We start from the raw sequence: 22,319 nt of genomic DNA, 5'->3' as shown, positions 1-22,319 counted from the left end.
TCTCTCTGTCTCTCTCTTTCTCTCCCCCCCTCTCTAAGAATGTCCTCACATGAATATTAAAAAAGGGTATATAAAAAGTAAAATAAACTTACACACTGTTTATGTTAATTATATATCAATAAAGCTGGTAAAGAAATATAAAAGATGGAAATATGTATATTTTCCTGAGGGGTTTGACATATTATAAAGAATGTTATGGAACTCTAAAGCTTAAGATTATTCAATAAATACTTCTAATGTTTAATGAGTACACCATGAAGAAGCTTCAAGTCATAAACAAATCTGAAACATATTGTGAATCCTGCCTACAATATCATGCCTAATGTCATTATCATAATACCAACAAAAATTAAAGATATATGCTAGCATTTTGAAGTTTATGGTTGTGTATATGACAATTAATACTAGCCCTGCAGCTGCACCATACATAGTATGGTTCAATTCCTGATATAAACACTAACCATCACAATTTACTTTAATGGAAGATTAGGCAACAATCATAGTAAAATATTCAGAGTGAAAAGTTTAGTTTACTGTACTCCAAAATATTTCTTTTAGAAGTTGATGTGCCTAAATTTCTACTGTAGATTAGCACACTCACTAGGAGAATAAACCATATTCTTACTCTTATCCCCCTTTCAGATTACATACACAACATTCTGAAGAAATGAATCTCAGTATACCTGAGGAGGAGTTCCATGCTGTAAATCATGCAGAGAAAACTCTCCATAAAATGCAGAACTACCTGAAAGAGAAACAACTCTGTGATGTGTTCCTCATTGTTGGACACCTCCGAATCCCAGCTCATAGGTAAGTATCCTTATGCAGATAGAATGTCTGGTGATTAGAGTATGAATGAACAAGCATGAATGAAAAACAATCAGTCCATTGATTATAAATTGGAACACTGAGGAAAACAGATTTTTATCATCCTATATTAAAAAGCATTACCATATGTCTTTTGGCTATCTGTATATCCCATTGGAAAAGTGTCTATTTAGGTCTTTTACCCATTTTTTATTGGATTGTTCGTCTTCCTTTTGTTAAGTTGTATGAGTTCCTTAAATATTTTGGAAATTAACCCCTTATCAGATATATCGTTGACAAACATGTTCTCTCATACAGGGGACTCACTTTTCATTTTGTGGGTGGTTCCTTTTGCTGTGCAGAAGCTTTTTATTTTGATTTATTCCCATTTGTTTATTTTCTCCTTAGTTTCTCTTGCCCTAGGAGATGTATCAGCAAACATATTGCTATAAGAGATGTCTGAGATTTTGCTGCCTATGGTTTCTTCTAGGATTTTTTGGTTTCATGAATTACATTTAAGTCATTTTATCAATTTTGAATTTATTCTTATGTATGGTGTAAATTGATAGTTTAGTTTCATTTTTTGCATGTATCTCTCCAATTTCCTCAACACCATTTATTGAAAAGACCATCTTTACTCCATTGTATATTCTTGCCTCCTTTGTCAAATATTAATTGAGCATAATGGTTTGGGTTGATTTATGGAGTCTTTGTTCTATTCCATTGATCTATATGCCTGTTCCTGTGCCAGTATCAGGCTGTTTTGATTGCAGTGGCTCTGTAGTATAAATTGATATCTGGTATTGTAATCCCTCCAACTATGCTCTTTCTCAGGATTGCTGAGGCTATTTAGCATCTTTTTGGGTTCCATAGAGATTTTTGGAGTGTATGTTCTAGATCTGTAAAATATGCCAATGGTATTTTAATGGGGATTGCACTGAACCTATAGATTGCTTTGGGTAGTATGAACCTTTTGATGATGTTGATTCTAGTAATCCATGACCACTGGTTTATATTTTCCTTTCTGTCTTTTTTTCAACGCCCTATAGCTTTCCAAGTACAGATCTTTTACCTCCTTGGTTAATTTTATTCCTAAGTGTCTTAATTTTTTGTTGCAATGGTAAATGGGATTGTTTTTTATAGTTTCTCTTTCTGAGAGTTCATTATTGGTGAATAAAAATGACAAATTTCTGGGTATTAATATTGTATCCTGCTAATTTTGCATCATATCTTCCTACATTGCCAAACTCATTTATTAAACTTAGTAGTTTTTTTGGTGGACTCTTTAGGATTTTCTAGGTACAATATCATCTCATCTGCGAATAATGACAGCTTTACTTTCCACCTTTCAAATTTGGATAATTTTTATTTTTTCTTCTTGTCTGTTCACTGTGGCTAAGACTTCCAGTACTATGTTGAATGAGAGGCTTGCTTGTGGGATTAAGACTGGTGTAACCACTATGGAAAAACAGTATGGAGTTTCATCAAAAAGTTAAAAAAGGGCCCTGGCTGGTTTGGCTCAGTGGATAGAGCGAACTGAAGTGTCCCAGGATTGATTCCAGTCAAGGGCACATGCCCCAGTTATGGGTTTGATCCCCAGTAGGGGACAGGCAGGAGGCAGCTGACCAATGATTCTCTCTCATCATTGATGTTTCTATCTCTCTCTCTCCCTCTCCCTTCCTCTCTGAAATAAAAAAAAGAAAAGTTAGAAAAGGAACTGCTATTTGACCTAGTAATCCCACTTCTAGGAATATATCCTAAGAAACCTGAAACACCAATGAGAAAGAATATATGCACCCCTATGTTCATAACAACACAATTTATAATAGCTAAGATTGGGAAACAACCCAAGTGCCCATCAGTATATGAGTGGATAAAAAATCTGTGGTACATCTATAGCATGGAATAGTATGCAGCTGTCCAAAAAGGATCTCTTACCCTTTGAGACAGCATGGAGGGATCTGGAGAATATTATGCTAAGTGAAATAAACCAGTCAAAGAAAGATAAGCATCACATGATCTCACTTATATGTAGAATCTAATGAACAAACGTAACTGATGAACAAAATAGATCCAGAGACAGAAGCATGGAACACATTGATGCATTTCAGAGGGAAGGTGTGGGTGGGGAGAGATTAACTGGGGAACTTAATATGCATTTATGCATAGCTCATAGACACAGACAATAGTGTGTTGAAAGCCTGGGAGCCAGGTGCTAAGTGGAGGGGGTCAATGGGAAAAAGGGGCACATCTGTAATGCTTTCAACAATAAAGATATATATATTTTTCCAAAAGCTTTACCGTATATTATTCAATTTCCTATGGGATATTTAGAAGATACAAACTTGAAAAACTGATGAAGAAAAACATCACAAATCCTTTCAAAGAATATCAAGTTACTATTTGCCTTTCTAATTTCACTAGCATTACTGAACTGTGAAAGTTTTATAGAAAAAAGAGTCTCACCAGTATTAAAAACTTTCTGACTGCATTTCATGTTTTTCAATAAGATCATGGACTGATTTATTTTCCTATGAAACCTTCTTATTTCCAGGTTGGTTCTCAGTGCCATGTCTGATTATTTTGCTGCAATGTTTACTAATGATTTGCTTGAAGCCAAACAAGAAGAGGTCAAGATGGAAGGAGTTGATCCTAATGCACTTAATTCCTTGGTGCAGTATGCTTACACAGGTAAGTGCTTGGCATATATTAACTCAATTAATCCTTACAATAATACCATATTATATAACCCACATTATTATTATTCCTATTCTACAAGTTAAAAATTAAGAATAGACTAGTTAAGTAACTTTTATAAAGTAATAAGGTGCAAAATCAGGATTTAAATTCAATTCTATATAATAATAGAGGAATATGCAAATTGTCTGGGACGCCATAATGTCACAACCACTCAGCAGGCGGCATGCACAGCAGGTGTGGGTGGGCAGTGCCTTGCAGCATCAGGGGATGGGGCGGGGCTTCGGCAGGGGTTAGGCAGGCATGCGCAGAGGGAGGCCTCTGCCGCAAGCCTGGCCTGGTGGCGAGACGGCGGCAGAGGCCTCCATCTCTGCGTGCCTGCACCAGGAGTTAGGCAGGCACACGCAGAGGGAAGCCTCCATCTCCGTGCACCTGTGCCAGGGGTTAGGCAGGCGTGCACAAAGGGAGACCTCCACTGTGGGCATGCCCCTGAGGGTCCACAGGCCTCTGCCTTGGCCCAGCCTGGGGTCCACAGGTCTCCCCCGGCTCCAGCTCCGGATGGGTGGACAGGGCCTACCTCTTTGGAGTGATGGATCATGGGGCTTCCACACTGTGACAGAGCACAAGCCAGGCTGGGGGATACCCCCACCAAGTACACAAATTTCATGCACCAGGCCACTAGTATACTATAAAAGAGCAAGAGGTAAGAAATATGATATTAAAAAATATGACCATAACAGAATAGACCTCTCTCTCTCTCTCTCTCTCTCTCTCTCTCTCTCTCTCTCTCTCTCTTCTCTTTCACAATATGGGTATACTCTCATTTATAAAAATGAGACTAGAAGTCAGATATTTTAACTATACATTTGAAATTTGTACAGTCTCTTCATTTGAAATATTTAAGTTATGTGTATTCAAATTATAAAACAGATATAACAGGATGTGTTTTGGGACCAAATAGTATGTATGTGTGTTCATCTATGTATGTAATCATTCATTCATTCATTCTAAATTTATTGAGGAATAATTGACAAATTGTATGTATTTAAGTTTGTCAATTTACACTGTGATGATTTGAGGTATATATGATTATGAAGATCAAGATATTTAATGCATATATCATCTCAAATAGTTAACTCTTTTTATGTGTGATAAGGACACTTAAGATTCACTCTCAGAATAAACTACAGTCACCATACTGTGCATTAGATCCCCAGAACTTTTATAACTGAAAGTGTATCATTTAACCTACATTTACCTTGTCCAACTCTCACCCCTTGGCACCAACCAATTTACTTGCTTTTTTCTATGAAATCATCATTTTTTTTATTCCACATACACTATACTTTTTGTGTCTAGCTAACTTCACTTAACATAATGTCCTCCAGTTCATCCATGTTGTCACAAATGGCAATATTTCCATCTTTCTCATAGATGAATAATATTCCATTATATATATAAACCTATCTACATAAATACACATTTTCTTTATCAACTCATCTGTCAAAAGATGGGTTGTTTTCATATCTTGGCTCCTGTGAATAATGTTGCAATGAACATCAGAGTGTATATATGTCAAGATCCGATTTCCTTTCCTTTAGGTATTTACCCCGGATTGAGGTTTCTGGATCATACATAGTTCTATTTTTAAAAATATTTTAGGAACCTTCTTACTGTTTTCAATAATGGGTGTATCAATTTAAATTCCCAGAAACAACACACAACAGTTTCCTTTTATCCAAAGCCTCATTAATGTTGGTATCCTTTCTGTTTTTAATATTAGCCATCCTAACAGGTGTGAGGTGATATCTCATTGTAGTTTTGATTTGCATTTCCCTGATGACTAGTGATGTCCAGCACTTTTTCATGTTCCTATTGGCAATGTGTATATCTTCTTTGAAAAAAATGTCAATTCATGCCTTTTGCCCATTTTTTATTGGATTAATTTTGTGTTATAGAAATGTATAAATCCTTTACATATTTTGGACATTAACCCTTTCTCATGTATATGTTTTGCAAATAGTTTACCTCGTTCTATCAGTTGCTTTTTCAGTTTATTTTTTGTTTTCTTTGCTATGTAGTTCCTCTTGTTTATTTTAGCTTTTTTTGCTTATGCTTTGGTGTCTTATCTAATAAATTATTGCTAACACCACTGTCAAGGAGTTTTTTTGTTATGCTTTCTTCTAAGAGTTTCACTTATTTAGAAATCAATATCCTAATATCTGGGCCAGATTTCAATGTCTATAGCAGGTGAATCTTTAGGTCTGAAACTGAGAATAGTTCATACTTCTCTGGGTCTCATGAAACATAGGCAGGGCTCTTCCTTCAAAATCCAGGACAAGAAACAACACAAGAAAGTCTACTGATGGACTGGAGCCCTTTATAACATATTTTAAAGGGTAAACCAAATATAAAGCATCTCACGGTATGTATTACTCTTTTCTTTATGGTTTTGCAACATATAGAAACAATATTAAGGTATTTTACAAGGCCAGTTTATACAATTTATAAAATCCATATGAAATATCATTATTTATAACTTATCTATAGCTTGGTTTAAACCAAAAAAGTGGCAATTTAACTTATCAAAATAACATAACATTTGTAATAATTCATATAATATTTGCTCCAAAATAATAAAGGTATTTCAATATAAATAAAACAGTTTAATTTCTGTGGTTTCATTTTTAAAGATTCTTTATATATATTTTTAAAATAGAGCCTATTTCTTATACCTAACAAAATAATATTATAAGCAATTCTTATTTTAAGGACTGCTGGCAACATTTTCTTTCTTTCTTTTTTTTTTTTTTTTTTTTGAGACAGTATCAGGTATCAATTCCAGGCTTAATATTTGGGCCAAGTTATCCTTCTTAGCTAATAAATACAGATGAAAAAATGGCACATAAGCTCAATGTTCTTATGTACCAAGATTTTTTTCCACACAAATGACTGATACCTGTTTGGCCAATTGTATTACCCTTATACAAGATTGCATTATGTTCCTTGAGTCATAATATGAACAGTTTTTTATTTAAGATTTAGTTACAGGACTAAGATAAAGAAATAAGTTGCTCTTCTTTGCAATGATAGTATTCAATGTTCATTAGCTACAGTGGTTTTGGATAATCTAGTCTGGCCTCCGTCAGCCATCTTATTAGCGTTTATACAAACTCTCTTGTAACTAGTACATGTTGGCTTTAAATGGTGGTTACTGTACTCTTGAAAATATAGCCTCACTAATGAGAGAAAGTGAAAATTTCAACTAGCTAGCTTATTTGTGTCCTACTTTATGGGACATGTAATCATTCTTTACTTTTTCAAACCATCTAGGTGTCCTGCAACTGAAAGAAGATACTATCGAAAGTTTGCTGGCTGCAGCTTGTCTCCTGCAACTGACTCAAGTTATTGACGTCTGCTCCAATTTTCTCATAAAGCAGCTCCATCCTTCAAACTGTTTAGGGATTCGATCATTTGGAGATGCCCAGGGTTGTACAGAGCTCCTGAGTGTGGCACATAAATACACAATGGTAAAATCAACTGATTCAAATTAATTTATAGTAATGTATTAACCCAATATCTAAGTTACTGAATTTTTTGCTGATATATTTATGTATATGTGTACATAAATATATATACACTAGAGGCCCAGTGGAAAAAATTTGTGCATGGTGTGTGGGGGGTCCCCCTCAGCCCAACCTGCACCCTCTCCAATCCGGGACCACTGGCTCCTAATAGCTCACCTGCCTGCCTGCCTGGTTGCTCCTAACTCTTCCCCCCACCCCCTGCCGACCTGGTCACCCTTAACTGACCCCCTTGCTGGCAAGGTGCCCCCAACTGCCCCTCCCTGCTGGCCTGGTTGTTCCTAACTGCCCCCAAACACACCGGCCTGGTCACCCCTTACTGCCCCCTCCTGCCATCCTGGTTGCCCCCAACTCCCCCCCCCCTGCTGGCCTGGTTGCCCCACACAGCCTGCTATTTAGTCGTTTGGTTGTCCCTCACTAACCCTGACTTTCAAATAATAGACATTAGATTAAAATATGTGTCTGGTTGAGTTGTACTCAATCAAGTTTCTCATTCTTGAAACTAAAAAAGGTTTACTGGAATCTCAAAGCCTGAAGAATTGAAAATATTGCCCCAAATTAAATTCTACAAGTATATTTCAATTCAAATTCACATTATTAAGAAAATACAATTTTCCCAATATTTTGCACTGTTAGAACTTTAATTTTTAAGTTTGTGCAAATTATGATTTATAATGAAAATATTCAATAAAGAAAAATTAATTGATTAATACTGATTAGAATGCTTAAGAACTATAAAATTAGTAACTCAGACAATTCTATTGTATGGACTTTTTATGTCTTAATGAAAACATATTTTGGTTAAAAGCAATTTGTAGTCCAATCCCTTAATTAATTTAAAACACCTCTCAATTCTATTACTAATCATAATAAATTGAATAAACACATTCTTATATGCTAATTCTTTGAAAGTTGCATGGCATAAGACTATGTTTATTCAGACAAGTGACCGTGACATGAAAGATTGATCATCTGTAGCAAGGCAAAAAAAAGTAGACATATGGTAAACATACTCTTACCATTATCAGGATACAAATTGCCTAATGTAAAGAAGAAAATCAACTTTTTAACCTCTGAAGCAGGAAACAACACAAGAGATGGATCTTTCTGTGACAATCAAAAGATAAATATTTCAGGCTAAGAAAATTGCTACAGTAAAAAAAACAACATGCAAAGATTCAATACTAAAAGACACATACATAAAAGTGAACAGTAGAGAAAATTATGCCTAAGAATAAGAAAAAATTAACATTAAAATTTAGGATTGAGAGGATTGAGATTCATATAACTAAAGATTATTTTTCTACAGTTGTATATGGACCTTAAAATTTCCAAAGTTCTAATATTTGAATCCTCTAAAAATTTATTGTAAAATTTTCCCACTCGTCTTTCCATCTCTGGTCAATTTTGAAAATATGAAGTTTCAAACATATTCCTGAAGCAATGACATTATTTGGATAATCATATTATAATGGATTGGTGTTTTAACATATGTCATTTAGTTATGCTATTTATATTACTATATCCTAGATATAGATACAATATAATTTATAAGAACAGCAATTATGTAGTTTAAAGGTTAATCCTACCTTAAAAACCAAACATGGAAAACTTCCTGTTAAATTACTTAAATTCTTAAATTAAGTATTAGCAGCTTCCTGGTTGGTATCTTACTTTTGCAGACAAAACACATGCTGATAAACAGCTTGAATTATTTTTGTTGCTCAAAACCAACTTCTCTTCCTTTTCCTATTATGTGATTTTTAAAGCAGGATGTGCATAAAAACAATATTGTTCTCTTCTTTAATTCCTCTTCTTTAGCTATTTTAGTATATATTATAAGTGGAGTAAAATAGGTAAAGCTCTTGTTATAATAATGCTTTTATAATACTGTATTAATAGTATAAAAACACAAATGATTTTAACTATTTGATTACAATTGTTTTAATCACAGACTACGTAAAACAGATTAATCTCCCTAATGTGTATGGGCCCAACCAGAAACACCATCATAGACACATCCAGAATGTTTAGCCAAAAGTCTAGATATTCCCTGGTTCAGTGAAGTTGATGCATAAAATTAACCACCATAATCATATAAACAGTAATCTACACTGATGAAACATTCAGCAAGTATGCTAAATTTATTAAGTTTTACAACAATGTAAATGTAGATTTTAAAAAAAAATGAATATCAAACCAAAGGTACAAAAATGTTCTTAAGAATGAGCACAGAAGAAAGTTTTACCTTGAAATTAGGAGCAAATAATTCCAAAATAAAACAATATAAAATTAATCTTTAAGCTTAACTAGATGTTCTCTATAGTACTGTATATTCCAATGCCACATCTAGATAATTCAAACCAGTAAATTTATTTTTTATTTACACTAATTACCTATATCATCAGGCTATTTTCAATAATCGCATCAGGCAGCCACTCTGAAGCCATAACAAATTCTATCAACTCTAATTTCTAGATATATTTAAATATGACCATCATATAAACCATTTTAATCATTTCTTAACTTTCTGAGAGGCATAATTCAATTTTATTGATTGTATATGACCCACATTAACTATTGAGTGGGTTTTACACAGTGAGACAATTCATGGGAAGAAGTCAAATTATCAAATTAAGTGTTTGGAAGAAGTTGATTCCAACCCTCATGGAATAACTTTGAGGGGTTCAAGACTTCATTGGAGGAAGTAGCTGGGGAAGTGGTGAAAAAGCAAGAGAACTAGAATTAGAAGTGGAGCCTGAAGATGTGACTGAATTGCTGCAGTCTTATGACAAGACTTTAATGAATGAGGAAATGTTTCTTATGAGTGAGAAGAAAAAAAAAGTGGTTTTGTGAGATGGAATCTACTCCTGGTGAAGATGCTGTGAAGACTGAAGAATGTTGAAGTGACAACAAATGATTTAGAATAGTGCATAAACTTAGTGGATGAAGCAGCAGCAGGGATTGAGAGAAATTATTATAATTTTGAAGGAAGGTCTGTGGGTAAACTGCTATCAAATAGTATTGCACGCTACAGAAAAACCATTTGTAAAAAGAATGCATCAAACTTCAGTGTTTTCTTATTTTAAGAAATTTCCATAACTACTTAGCCTTTAGCAGTTACCAGACTGATCAGTCAGAAGCCATCAACATCAAGGCAAGACCCTGTACCAGCAAACATATTATTTCTCAAGGAAGGATCAGATGACGATTAGCATCTTTTAGCAATGAAGTATTTTTAATTAAGGTATGTACATTGTTTTTATAGACATAATGCTATTGCATACTTAATAGACTACAGTGTGGTCTAATATAACTTTTATATACACTGTGAAACCAAAAGGTTTTTGTGACTCACTTTATTGTGATATTCAGTTCTTTGTGGTGGTCTGTAATTGAACCTGCAATAGCTCCAAGATATGCCTATACTTTGACATTTACTGCACAGGAGACCAAACAATTCACACAGCCTGTTTTCCTATCTGAATAATTCCACTCCCCACAAGACCACATTGGTGATGACAATATTTTTTAAAGAAATCCGTTAAGTTTGAAGTGTTATACATGTGTAATGTATTAGTTGTAGAACTAGCTCCATTATTTTGCTATAGGGTAAAGACTTTTCAGACAGGGTCATCTGTTACATATAAGGACCTGAGTCTCTGAATTGCTTGCCTTAGTCACAAGAGGGAAGTTTGTCTAAATAGGCAAGTTAACTTGCATTTATGGTATCAGAGCTTCTTGATGGGTCTGTCAAACTTGATGGTTGTTGTATGGATAAGTTTGCTATTAGACTAACTTAGTTCTACAATGATTAAACTCAGAGTGGAGCTGAGGAAGTGATATGATTTATCCAGTTCCCCCAGCTACTCATAAGCTGTCTTAAACTGCTTCCAGAATAGTATCTATTTATTGTAAAATGTAAATTACCAACTAGACATGTTTATCTTCATTTCAGAAGCATTTTTCATTGCATTTAAAAATTGAGATCTTTACTATAAAATGTTGGAAACAATCATTGTGTTGTCAAAAAATATATATAACATTATGAATCATAAAAAAATATATAGTGGTGTTTCAATAAAAGAAAATTGAAACACAGCTGCCTGAAATTTGATGCTTGACAAAGTACAAGACAACACACTGACAGAAGAGAAAATTGAGGTATAATATATAAAAATTGAAAGATAACCCACCCCCTCAAAAAAAAAATACAAGAAAACATGGGAGACCCTTTTATATTATTTGGAAACTGCAGATTGTTAACCATTCTAAAAGATACCTTTGCCTTGGTAAATATATGACCATGCTTTTCCATAGGAGAAAATATTTTTTCATCAATCTTGTTTCATCTCAAAGAAATTCAGTGTGTTGTTTTCTATGTTGACAGCCAGACCTACTTCTCCCAAGCATCCAAAAATGCCTCCAACTTGAAAATTTTCAGCCTTTCTTTTAAGGTTTTTTTTTGCTAAAGACCAACAGGCCAGTGTGACATCAGTCATTTCTGGAGTTATAAGCTGTTGTGACCTACAACAGCTGAAAGAGGAAAGCACTCTTATCAACTTGGACACTATCCATATGAGCTCTGAAGTGCTTAGGGACATTCCAGGGTTCTTAAATAATTTCAAGTAGAAGCATTTGCCTCCTCAGCTTCAGAAACCTCCCGCATGCCCCTTGCCATTGGTAGCAACAGCACTTGCATGTTATAAACGCATCTCTCTCTCTCTCTCTCTCTCTCTCTCTCTCTCTCTCTCTCTCTCTCTCTCTTTCTCTCTCTCCCCCTCTCACTCTCACTCTCACTCTCCCTCTCTCAGCACCCACCCTTTTTGTGAAGTTTCTCAAAGTGAAATTCTTTGATATGCTTATTTTGTTAAGCAGTTTCTAAAGAGCCCTAGCTGGTTTGGCTCATGGATAGAGTATCCTCCTGCAAACCAAAGGGTCCCAGGTTCGATTCGGGCCAAGGGCACATGTCCAGGTTGTTGGCTCAATCCCCAGTAGGGGGCGTGCAGGATGCAGCCGATCAATGATTCTCTCTCATCATTGATGTTTCTGTTTCTCCCTCTCTCTTCCTCTCTGAAATCAATAAATTAAAAAAATATATTTTAAGCCGAAACCGGTTTGGCTCAGTGGATAGAGTGTCGGCCTTCAGACTGAAGGATCCCAGGTTCAATTCCGGTCAAGGGCATGTACCTTGGTTGTGGGCACATCCCCAGTGGGGGGTGTGCAGGAGGCAGCTGATCGGTGGTTCTCTCTCATCAATGTTTCTGGCTCTCTATCCCTCTCCCTTCCTCTCTGTAAAAAATCAATAAAATATATTTAAAAAATGAAATAAAATAAAATAAAAAATATATTTTAAAAAAGAAGTTTCTAAAGAACAAAGTTTCAGTAGATGACCTCTTTTTTCTAGGAACACTTCATCGATGTAATAAAGAACCAAGAATTCCTCCTGCTTCCAGCTAATGAAATCTCCAAACTTCTGTGCAGTGACGATATTAACGTGCCTGATGAAGAAACCATTTTCCATGCTCTGATGGACTGGGTGGGGCATGATGTGCAGACTAGGCAACAAGAACTATCCAGGCTGCTTACTTATATCAGACTGCCATTACTTCCACCACAGGTATGAACATTTACCAGTAATATAATTATAGTTCAAACTACCACTTGGCATTAATCCAATCCTGATTTTTCCATTTTATTCAGAGGAATTTGAGTAATTGTAAAGTACAGGATTTGTTTGGCAGAAGGACATACCCAGTCTTCAATCAGCAATATTAATGTTGAAGAGAGAGGAAACAAAGATTTTTAAAAACTACAGATAATCCACATTATCTAATGAGCATCCTCATCAGTTTCAATTTCCTCTCACCAAACAGAACTTATAACAAGCAGGAAAAATGACTAGGCTAACTTTTTCTTTCCCTGCCTACCTTCTAGGCAAGGTGATAATAATCAGTACAAGATCATACCAGAAGGGGTTGTAGAAAGGAGTTATATTCTACTAACATGGATAATTAGCTACAAGGATCGAAATAATACTATATAGTAGTATCAGATGCACTAAAGCAGGGGTCCTCAAACTTTTTTAACAGGGGGCCAGTTCATTGTCCCTCAGACCATTGGAGGGCCGGACTATAGTTTAAAAAAAGACTATGAACAAATTCCTATGCACACTGCACATATCTTATTTTGAAGTAAAAAAAAAAAAAAAAAAAAAAAAAAACGGCAAAAACACCCGCATGTGGCCCGCGGGCCATAGTTTGAGGACGCCTGCACTAAAGCAATATTATAATAATGACATCTCCACATGCATGCTGAAGGCTCATAGTAGAAATCATTCTAAAAACAAACACCCTTGAATAAGATTCAGGATTGACTCACCTCATACTGAATTTTAGTATGTGAAATCTAATGATGTTAGAGTGCAGTTCTCTATATATAATTCCACCATTGGTGATAATCACAATTATTTCTGTGTAGCAAATTGGCCAATAGTATATATCATTTACATATTATATATTCATGAATATGTTACACATATATACACTTCATATACTGTATAGACTGTGGCTAAGGTTTTCGAATATCATCCACTTTGGAAGGAGGGACCTTATCTGTACTAAGTGAGGCAGTAGTTTCATAAACATTAAAAGTAATTTATCTTCAAAAAATTACTAATTAAATGTTAATATTGAACTTTTGGTTTCTCTAGCTTGTTAAGTTTAGTTGTTAATTAAATCCTATGGAACTACATATTTATTCTTAAGAATCTGTCTGTATTTAATGAAAGAACATTGACTACCCTCCTGGGTATAGCAACATTATCCAAAGGGCAAAGCAATAGTAACATCAAAAAGAGAAACATTAAAATATATATGTCATGTTAGACCCAAGGTTCAGAAACTATAGAAATTTTATGTGTTCTTGTGAATGTATATACACTTGTGTGAGTGTTATTCTCATGATATGGTCTATTTGACTTATGATAGTCTCTAAAGCAGTGCTGCTCAAACTGTCCCTGAACCAGAAATATAGCCTTGCCCGGGAGCTTGTTAGAAACTCAGTCGCTCAGGTCCATTACAACAGGCCTACCGAAATAATTTCTGGGGAGTGATGCCAAGGAATCTGTTTTAATAAGTTCTCCATATGATTTTAAAACATGCAAAAATTTAAGAAGCACTGGTATAAAGGATCAGAACCCTTTCACTGTACAATGCTGTAAGTCTATATGATATTCTTTCAGCAAGATGCTTAGTTTGAACTTCCCTTACTTTATTGGAGTGGGAAAATTTCCAGCCCAAACACAAAACCAGCGGTGCCTTGGCCTCCTGCCCCTGAATAGGCCTTATGCCTAAAATGTGGTCGTTGAAAACATTTCCTGATCATGGTAGTGGTGGACAATAACATACAGAATATAAACTTCCAAAACAAGTTTAAAAGTGTCCTTAAACAAGTACCCTAGAAATTAAATATATTTTTAAATGGTCATAAATCTCCAAAGAATATTTTTGAAAAAAGCAAAAACTATATAGCCCAGTTTTCAAACCTGTTTTCAGAACTGTATGAATTGAGGAAATGCCTGGGATCTCACTAGCTAAGTCAAAACAGGGATCCATCAGAGATGACAGGTGGAGTAAGAACAGAGCTAGGGTTAACCAGTACAGAACAGGAAACTTCTGTGAAGTTTTATGGAGTGAGGTTAGCACTTCCACTCCAACAATCTGCTTGTTATTCCTCCCTATGACACTGTGGACCCAAAACTCAAAGGAATTAATCTAAATAACCCTTGGCAAAATTCTGAAACAAAGCTTAACTTCTCAACTCATTTCAGGAAAAATAATTTACTTAGCTCTTATCCCATTCAATAAGTGTTTTATTGACTGCCAGGGAGTAATGTTTAGAAGTATTACTCATCTAATAGTGTTAATGTATTAGCTATTGACATTACTAACACAAGTACCTTACTGATGTTATACATATACATGTAAATAATTTTTTAAAAGACCTACTTTCAGAATACTTTACAAAAGTGATTTAATGATAAAGATGCAACCTCCTATAGGTAATATTATTTTGTTTTAACTGGACATGTTTGTACCACCACCCCTAAATCCACCAAAAACATGACTGCTTCTCTAGCTACATGCCATAGACTGAGAGATGCTTGCTTTGTGCATACAAAGCCATTCTCCTTGATTGCTTTTCAATAACACATTTTATGAGTGCTTTTTCACTCCCTGAGATTATATGCATATATACTTAAAAGATAAATATCCTCTCTAATAAAAGAGTAATATGCAAATTAATCATCAATCTGCTATATAAGCCACACCCACTAGCCAAGCCACGCCCACCAACCAATCAGGGCAGGTATGCAAATTAACCCCAACCAAGATGGCTACCAAAAGGGAGGCTTGTCTTCCCTGGCAACAGAGGAATCCAAGCTTTCCACACACTCTGGCAGGCCCAGGCCTCCACTCAAGGATACAAAGTTTCAGTTATAGAAGGTAAACAAATCCAAACAGAAATGGCGGCAGCCACGGATTGAGCAGGAGGCTTGGCTCCGCTCCAGGTTACAAAGTTTCAATTGTAGAAGGTAAGTAAATTCCAGATACCAGGGCCTCTGCTTGGGTCGTCAGGGGCGAAGCTGGCCTGCAAACCACCACAGGCCCCTCGCCCAGGCCTCTCCACGCCCCAAGGGAACCCCGCCCTGATCCGGGACACCCTTCAGGGCAAACAAGCTGGTCCCCACCCATGCACCAGGCCTCTATCCTATCTAATAAAAGAGTAATATGCAGACTGAGCATCACTCCAACACACAAGATCAAGATAGCTGCCCCTATGTGGTCAAAGATCCTGCCCCCATGTGGACACAAGATGGCCACCACAAGATGGCCAGCAGGGGAGGGCAGTTGGGAGGGAGCAGGCCTACAAGGGAAGGCAGTTGAGAGGGACCAGGCCTGCAAGGGAGGGCAGTTGGAGGCGGTCAACCCTGCAGAGGAGGGCAGTTAGGGGTGACCAGGCCAGCAGAGAAGGGAAGTTGGGGACAAACAGGCTGGCAGGGGAGCAGTTAGACATCAATAAGGCTGGCATGGGAGTGGTTAGGGGGTGATCAGGCTGGCAGGCAGAAGCGGTTAGGGGAAATCAGGAAGGCAGGCAGGCAAGAAGTTGGGAGCCAGCAGTCCTGGATTGTCAGAGGGATGTCCGGTGGGATCGGGCCTAAACGGGCAGTTGGACATCCCTTGAGGGGTCCCAGATTGGAGAGGGTGCAAGCTGGGCTGAGGGACAGCCCCTTCGCCCCCATGCACGAATTAAATGCACCGGGCCTCTAGTGTCAAATAAATCTTCATAGATCATTAGCTAATACCATGAGGCTTTAAATCATTTTAAATAATAAGTGAACATAAAATATGTTACTAAATAAGTTAAAATGTTAAATAATAACATCTACATTTGATTTAACTTGAGTTTTCTCCAAAGTTATATAAACAAAAATATGTCCTTTCTAATGGTGGCCTCTTCACCTCATATAGCATGTATCATTACTTTTCAGTTACTGGCAGATCTTGAAAATAGTTCCATACTTACTGGTGACCTTGAATGTCAGAAACTTCTGATAGAAGCTATGAAGTATCATCTCTTACCTGAAAGAAGACCTATGATGCAAAGCCCTCGGACAAAGCCTAGAAAATCAACTGTGGGGGCACTTTATGCTGTGGGAGGCATGGATGCTATGAAAGGTAACAGAAATAAATTAATTAATTTAGGAAGTATCATTCAAAAAAACAGATATATTTGCAACACCCTCCAAATTATGAGGGTAATATTAAATTCATATTTAAATGTATGCATCTAAAGCTAATTTTCATAAATAGGGTACTTTATGTAATTTTATAACTTTCTTTTCTTTTTTTTTTTGGTTTAATAATTCTTTTTATTTTTTTATTTTTTTTTAATTTCTTTATTGATTAAGGTGTCACATATTTGTCCACATCCCCCCATTCCCATCCCACACCCCTCCCCATGGATGCCCCAACCCTCTGTTGAACTTAAGCATTGGTTAGGCTCATATGCATGCACACAAGACCTTTGGTTGATCTCTCCCCCCTCCCCCCACCCTCCCCATCCTCCCTCTGAGGCCCGATAGTCCGATCGATGCCTCCTTGTTTCTGGTTCTGTTCTTGTTCATCAGTCTATATTGTTCATCATTTCCCCTAGATGAGCGAAATCATGTGTCACTAGAGATATACTTATAAGAATTGAATGTGCGACGAGCAATAATAGTTATGCTGACAGGCAAATGAATCAGTCTGTAGTGAGTTTCTTTCTGGACCAACAGTTCTTTTGAGACCCAATATCAATGTCCACCAGTTCCTTATGAGTACATGTCGGCACTGACCCCTCAGCTCTGGATGGTGGACAAATGGTGGTAATGCAGGTCCGACTCCCTCTGGTTTGGTCTCGGCCGGACCCAGGGGCACGGCTTCACCCGGATACAGGGGCCCACGGCCTCACCCAGACCCGGGACCCAGCCTCACCCGGATCCAGGGGCCCACGGCCTCATCCGGACCGGGAACCCAGGCTCACCCGGATCCCGGGGCCCACGGCCTCACCCGGACCCGGGACCCAGCCTCACCTGGATCCAGGGGCACACGGCCACACCCAGACCCAGGATTCAGCTTAACCTGGAACCAGGGGCGCATGGCCTCACCCGGACCCAGGGGTGCGTGGTCTCTCCCAGACCCAGGGTCGCATGGCCTCACCCGATCCAGGTGCCCACGGCCTCACCCAGACCCGGGACCCAGGCTCACCCGGATCCAGGGGACCACGGCCTCACCCGGACCCGGGACCCAGGCTCACCCGGATCCAGGGGCCCACGGCCTCACCCGGACCCGGGACCCAGCCTCACCCGGATCCAGGGGCACACGGCCTCACCCAGACCCAGGATTCAGCTTCACCTGGACCCAGGGGCGCATGGCCTCACCTGGACCCAGGGGCGCGTGGCCTCTCCCGGGCCTGGGACCGAGCCTCACCCGGATCCAGGGGAACACGGCCTCGCCCGGACCCGGGATCTAGCTTCCCCCAGACCCAGGGTCGCGTGGCCTCACCCGGACCCAGGGTTGCGTGGCCTCTCCCGGGCCTGGGACCCAGCCTCACCCGGATCCAGGGGAACACGGCCTCACCCAGACCCGGGATCTAGCTTCCCCCGGACCCAGGGGCACGTGGCCTCACCCGGACCCAGGGTTGCGTGGCCTCTCCCAGACCCAGGGTCGCGTGGCCTCACCCGGATCCAGGGGCCCACGGCCTCACCCGGACCCGGGACCCAGGCTCACCCGGATCCAGGGGCCCACGGCCTCACCCGGACCCGGGACCCAGGCTCACCCGGATCCAGGGGCCCACGGCCTCACCCGGACCCGGGACCCAGGCTCACCCGGATCCACGGGCCCACGGCCTCACCCGGACCCGGGGCCAGGCTCACCCGGATCCAGGGGCCCACGGCCTCACCCAGACCCGGGACCCAGCTTCACCCGGATCCAGGGGCACACGGCCTCGCCCAGACCCAGGATTCAGCTTCACCTGGACCCAGGGGCGTATGGCCTCAACCGGACCCAGGGGCGCGTGGCCTCTCCAGGGCCTGGGACCCAGCCTCACCCGGATCCAGGGGCACATGGCCTCGCCCGGACCCTGGATCTAGCTTCCCCCGGACCCAGGGGCACGTGGCCTCACCCGGAACCAGGGGCGCGTGGCCTCTCCCAGACCCAGTGTCACGTGGCCTCACCCTGATCCAGGGGCCCACGGCCTCACCCGGACCCGGGACCCAGGCTCACCCGGATCCAGGGGCCCACGGCCTCACCCGGACCCGGGACCCAGGCTCACCCGGATCCAGGGGCCCACGGCCTCACCCGGACCTGGGACCCAGGCTCACGCGGATCCAGGGGCCCACGGCCTCGCCCGGACCCGGGGCCAGGCTCACCCGGATCCAGCGGCACACGGCCTCGCCCAGACCCAGGATTCAGCTTTACCTGGACCCAGGGGCGCATGGCCTCACCCTGACTCAGGGGCGCGTGGCCTCTCCCGGGCCCGGGACCCAGCCTCACCCGGATCCAGGGGCACATGGCCTCGCCCAGAACCAGGATCTAGCTTCCCCCGGACCCAGGGGCACGTGGCCTCTTCCAGACCCAGGATTCTGCTTCACCCGGACACAGGGGCGCATGGCCTCGCCCGGACCCAGGGGCACGTGGCCTCACCCGGACCTGGGGCCCAGCCTCACCCTGACCCAGTTCCTCACCCGGACCCAGGGGCGCGCGACTTCACCCGGATCCGGGACCCAGCGGGGTTTCGTCTTCTTGATTCCAATTCCTGTTGGTCAATTCACTCTCAGCAATTCCTTCGGCCATTTTCTCAGAGTTCCAGGGCAGCCACCGCAAAACTCGTTGGGCGGCGGGCTCGGCGAAGCTCCGGTGTGCCCGGTGCGCGGCGGCGGGCTGGTCCGGGGTGGCTGCATCGGCCCTTGGGTCTGCAGCGGTGGCCGGTCGCCGAGCGTGCGCACCTGGCCGCTTCCGGGGTGTTGAGATTCTTGAAGGACTCGGAGGTCAGCAAGCGCGTAGTCTCCCACCCCATGTCTCCCAGGGGCTCGTCTGTCCGTGCTCGGCAGCGAGTGGCGCCTTCCCCTCAGCCGGAGACCGCTGGGGGAACTGCGCCGAGCACGTTCCAGGCCGCCATTGTGTCGCCTGAGCCGTAGTTTTTAAAGTGTGGTCTTTGGGTCACCGGCATCAGCTTCATCCCGCGTACCCCTCTCTTTTATTCTAGTTGTAGAGCATCTGCTCAGTCAGCCCTCCGGTGGTTCTGGATGGTGTCTGCTCTGCTCTCCCGTCGTAGTCTCAAAATTGTTGTGGTAGGCAGCAATCAGGCTTCTGCCCTATGCCTCCATCTTGGTCCTTGTTTGTATAGTTAAGTCTTGATTGTTGTTGGTGTCACTGGGAAGAATTGTCCTCCAGGCCAATTGGCCGTGCGGACCCTCTGTGTCTATAAAGGAAGAGTTGCTGTGTGGGAGACACGTTTATGGGCCGGGTCTTGGTGCAGCAAGGCTTTGGCGCTCACTGCGTCTGCCTCTTGAATGTGTCCCTTATGGGAGTGGTTGAAATCTGGTGTCATCTCACACCGACCACTAGATGCCCTCGTTTCTGGGTCTCCAATGGAGTGTAGGTCAGCTACTGCCTGAGGCCCCTCAGCAGGAATTACAGCATCCCTTATATTCGTGACCTGTTTCGGTGTCTTCCCATTTTGGCTGCCTCCCTATCACTCAGCTTCCCCAATCTCCCTAGGTGGTCGCTATTGATACCCCCCTTTGTGGGCTGAGTGCAAAGTCTTGGTGTTGTTAAGCCTTGATTGCTGTTGGTACACTGGGAGGATGTGACCTCCAGTCCAATTGGCTGTGAGGATCAGCTGTGTCTATGCCGGGAGACAGCCCCATTCAACTAGACTTGCAAAATTGTAAAAGCCTCTGTGTTCAGCTTGGATGGGGCGGAGTTACAGGGCGGAGCCTACTGCCTTGGGTTCCCGTCAGCCCCACCCTATGAGGTTCCTGTGTCTCAGTGTCCCTCTGTACTCCCAGCAAACACCTCTGAGAGAAAAGCGCCCTGGAGTTTTGCGTGCTGCCAAACAGTCTAGTCTCTCCCCCAATGAATCTGGATTCCCAGATTCTCGCCCGGAACTGGGTTTCCGTGTAGTCAGAATTGGGGCTCACTGCATTCTGGCGCTTTTGTCTCCTTCCCACCAGGGCGACTCAGCGGCACAGTCAACAGCCCATCCTCTGCGCACAATCCCGTGCGCGCCTCCGGTGCTCTGCTCTTCGCCGCCTCTCTGCACCTCTGCCCCACAGCCCAGCTTTCCCCAGTATGAGCCTGGCTTCCCCAGGTCTTTCCCGGAACTGGGGTTCAGTGCAGTTGGAACTGGGGGTTCAGCACAGTCCGGAGCTTTTGTCTCCTTCCCGCTAGGGCAATCCAGCGGCACAGGCAACAGTCCCTCCTCTGCGCACATTCCTGTGCGCGGCTCCGGCGCAACTCCTCTGTGTCTCCGCCCCACAGCCCAGACTCCCCTAGCATGAGCCCGGCTTCCCAGGGTTTCGCCCGGAACTGGGGTTCAGTGCAGTCGGAGCTGGGGTTCAGCACAATCTGGCGCTTTTATCTCCTTCCCGCCAGAGAACGCCAGCCAGGCTGTCAGCCGCCCCTTCCTCTCAGGCTCCGTCTTCCCCGCACGCGCCCGGGCTCGTGTCTCCGCCCGTGTCTCCATACCTCAAGCTTTTATGGCTTCTCTGATTTTCCTTGTGGTTTTCTCTTTCCTTCTAATTGTGGGCATTTCAGTCAGCCAGCTTTCCTGTGGTTCTGGATGATGTCCGTTTTGACTTTTAGTTGTGTTTTTGAAATTGTTGTGCCCGGCTGTAGGTTAGGTGTTTAACCTATGCCGCCATCTTGGTTTCCATAACTTTCTTTTCTTACCTTATGGGATAAAACCCTTTAATTAGTGTTGGCTAAATTCTTAATAGAAACTTTGATGGGGGAAATTTTTTTTAATTTAAGTACTCACTTTGAAATATAAGACATTGTCAGGGAAAACTTGTTTAAAGTGTAGTATAAAAGGGTTGAGTTACTCCAAATTTGTTTTCTGAAAGAAATAGAAGATTGGTCCCTAACACTTTGCTGTCAATTTCTTGTTATATGCTCAAAGATAAGTTAAAGAACCTTGATGTAATGATAGCAAGATCAGAAATTCAAACATGGATAAAAGGAATGGTTTTACATAAGAATTTTATCAAACAGAATAGGGAGCAGTTTCTGAAGCCAACATATCTATCATAAACCCTTCTTAGAACCAATTTTTCTATAGTCCTACCTTTTTGCACTTGATTTTTCAGTCTGTAATGGCCCCGTGTTAACAAACAATGAGGCAAGGGTTTTGTAATTAAAAGTTGACTGTGTAGAAAATAAAACCAATCCACTTAAAATGTGCCAAATCACACATATATATGTTTTGATGCCTGTAGGAAATGATGCAAGAATCAAAGTTCTGTGTTACTGAAACAGATTATATATATATATATATATATATATATATATATATATATATATATGTATGTATATATAATCATGCTCACAACTGGAAATTGGAAGACTCTATAGGAAATACAACAGTTAATCATAAAACTATAAAAGAAGAACTTGCAATTATTTC

The 22,319-nt window shown here is 41.1% G+C and overlaps 1 protein-coding gene across 2 annotated transcripts in view; it reads left to right on the top strand.

Moving 5' to 3' along the window:
• The window catches only part of KLHL4 (kelch like family member 4), a 110,198-nt gene that overhangs the window by 63,035 nt on the left and 24,844 nt on the right, over nucleotides 1-22,319 (top strand). For both annotated transcript variants that reach the window (XM_079764894.1, XM_079764893.1), the window contains exons 2-6: nucleotides 643-810; nucleotides 3,362-3,498; nucleotides 6,838-7,034; nucleotides 12,496-12,708; nucleotides 16,642-16,828. In XM_079764894.1, coding sequence (XP_079621020.1) covers nucleotides 668-810; nucleotides 3,362-3,498; nucleotides 6,838-7,034; nucleotides 12,496-12,708; nucleotides 16,642-16,828 — 877 coding nt within the window. In that variant the 5' untranslated portion in view covers nucleotides 643-667. The remainder of the gene's footprint in view (nucleotides 1-642; nucleotides 811-3,361; nucleotides 3,499-6,837; nucleotides 7,035-12,495; nucleotides 12,709-16,641; nucleotides 16,829-22,319) is intronic.

This window comes from Cnephaeus nilssonii, assembly GCF_951640355.1.
Source record: "Cnephaeus nilssonii genome assembly, chromosome: X".
In the NCBI taxonomy this organism is placed as follows: Eukaryota; Metazoa; Chordata; class Mammalia; order Chiroptera; family Vespertilionidae; genus Cnephaeus; species Cnephaeus nilssonii.
Note: the sequence above shows the minus strand (reverse complement) of the source record. Positions and strands in the feature narration are given on the sequence as shown.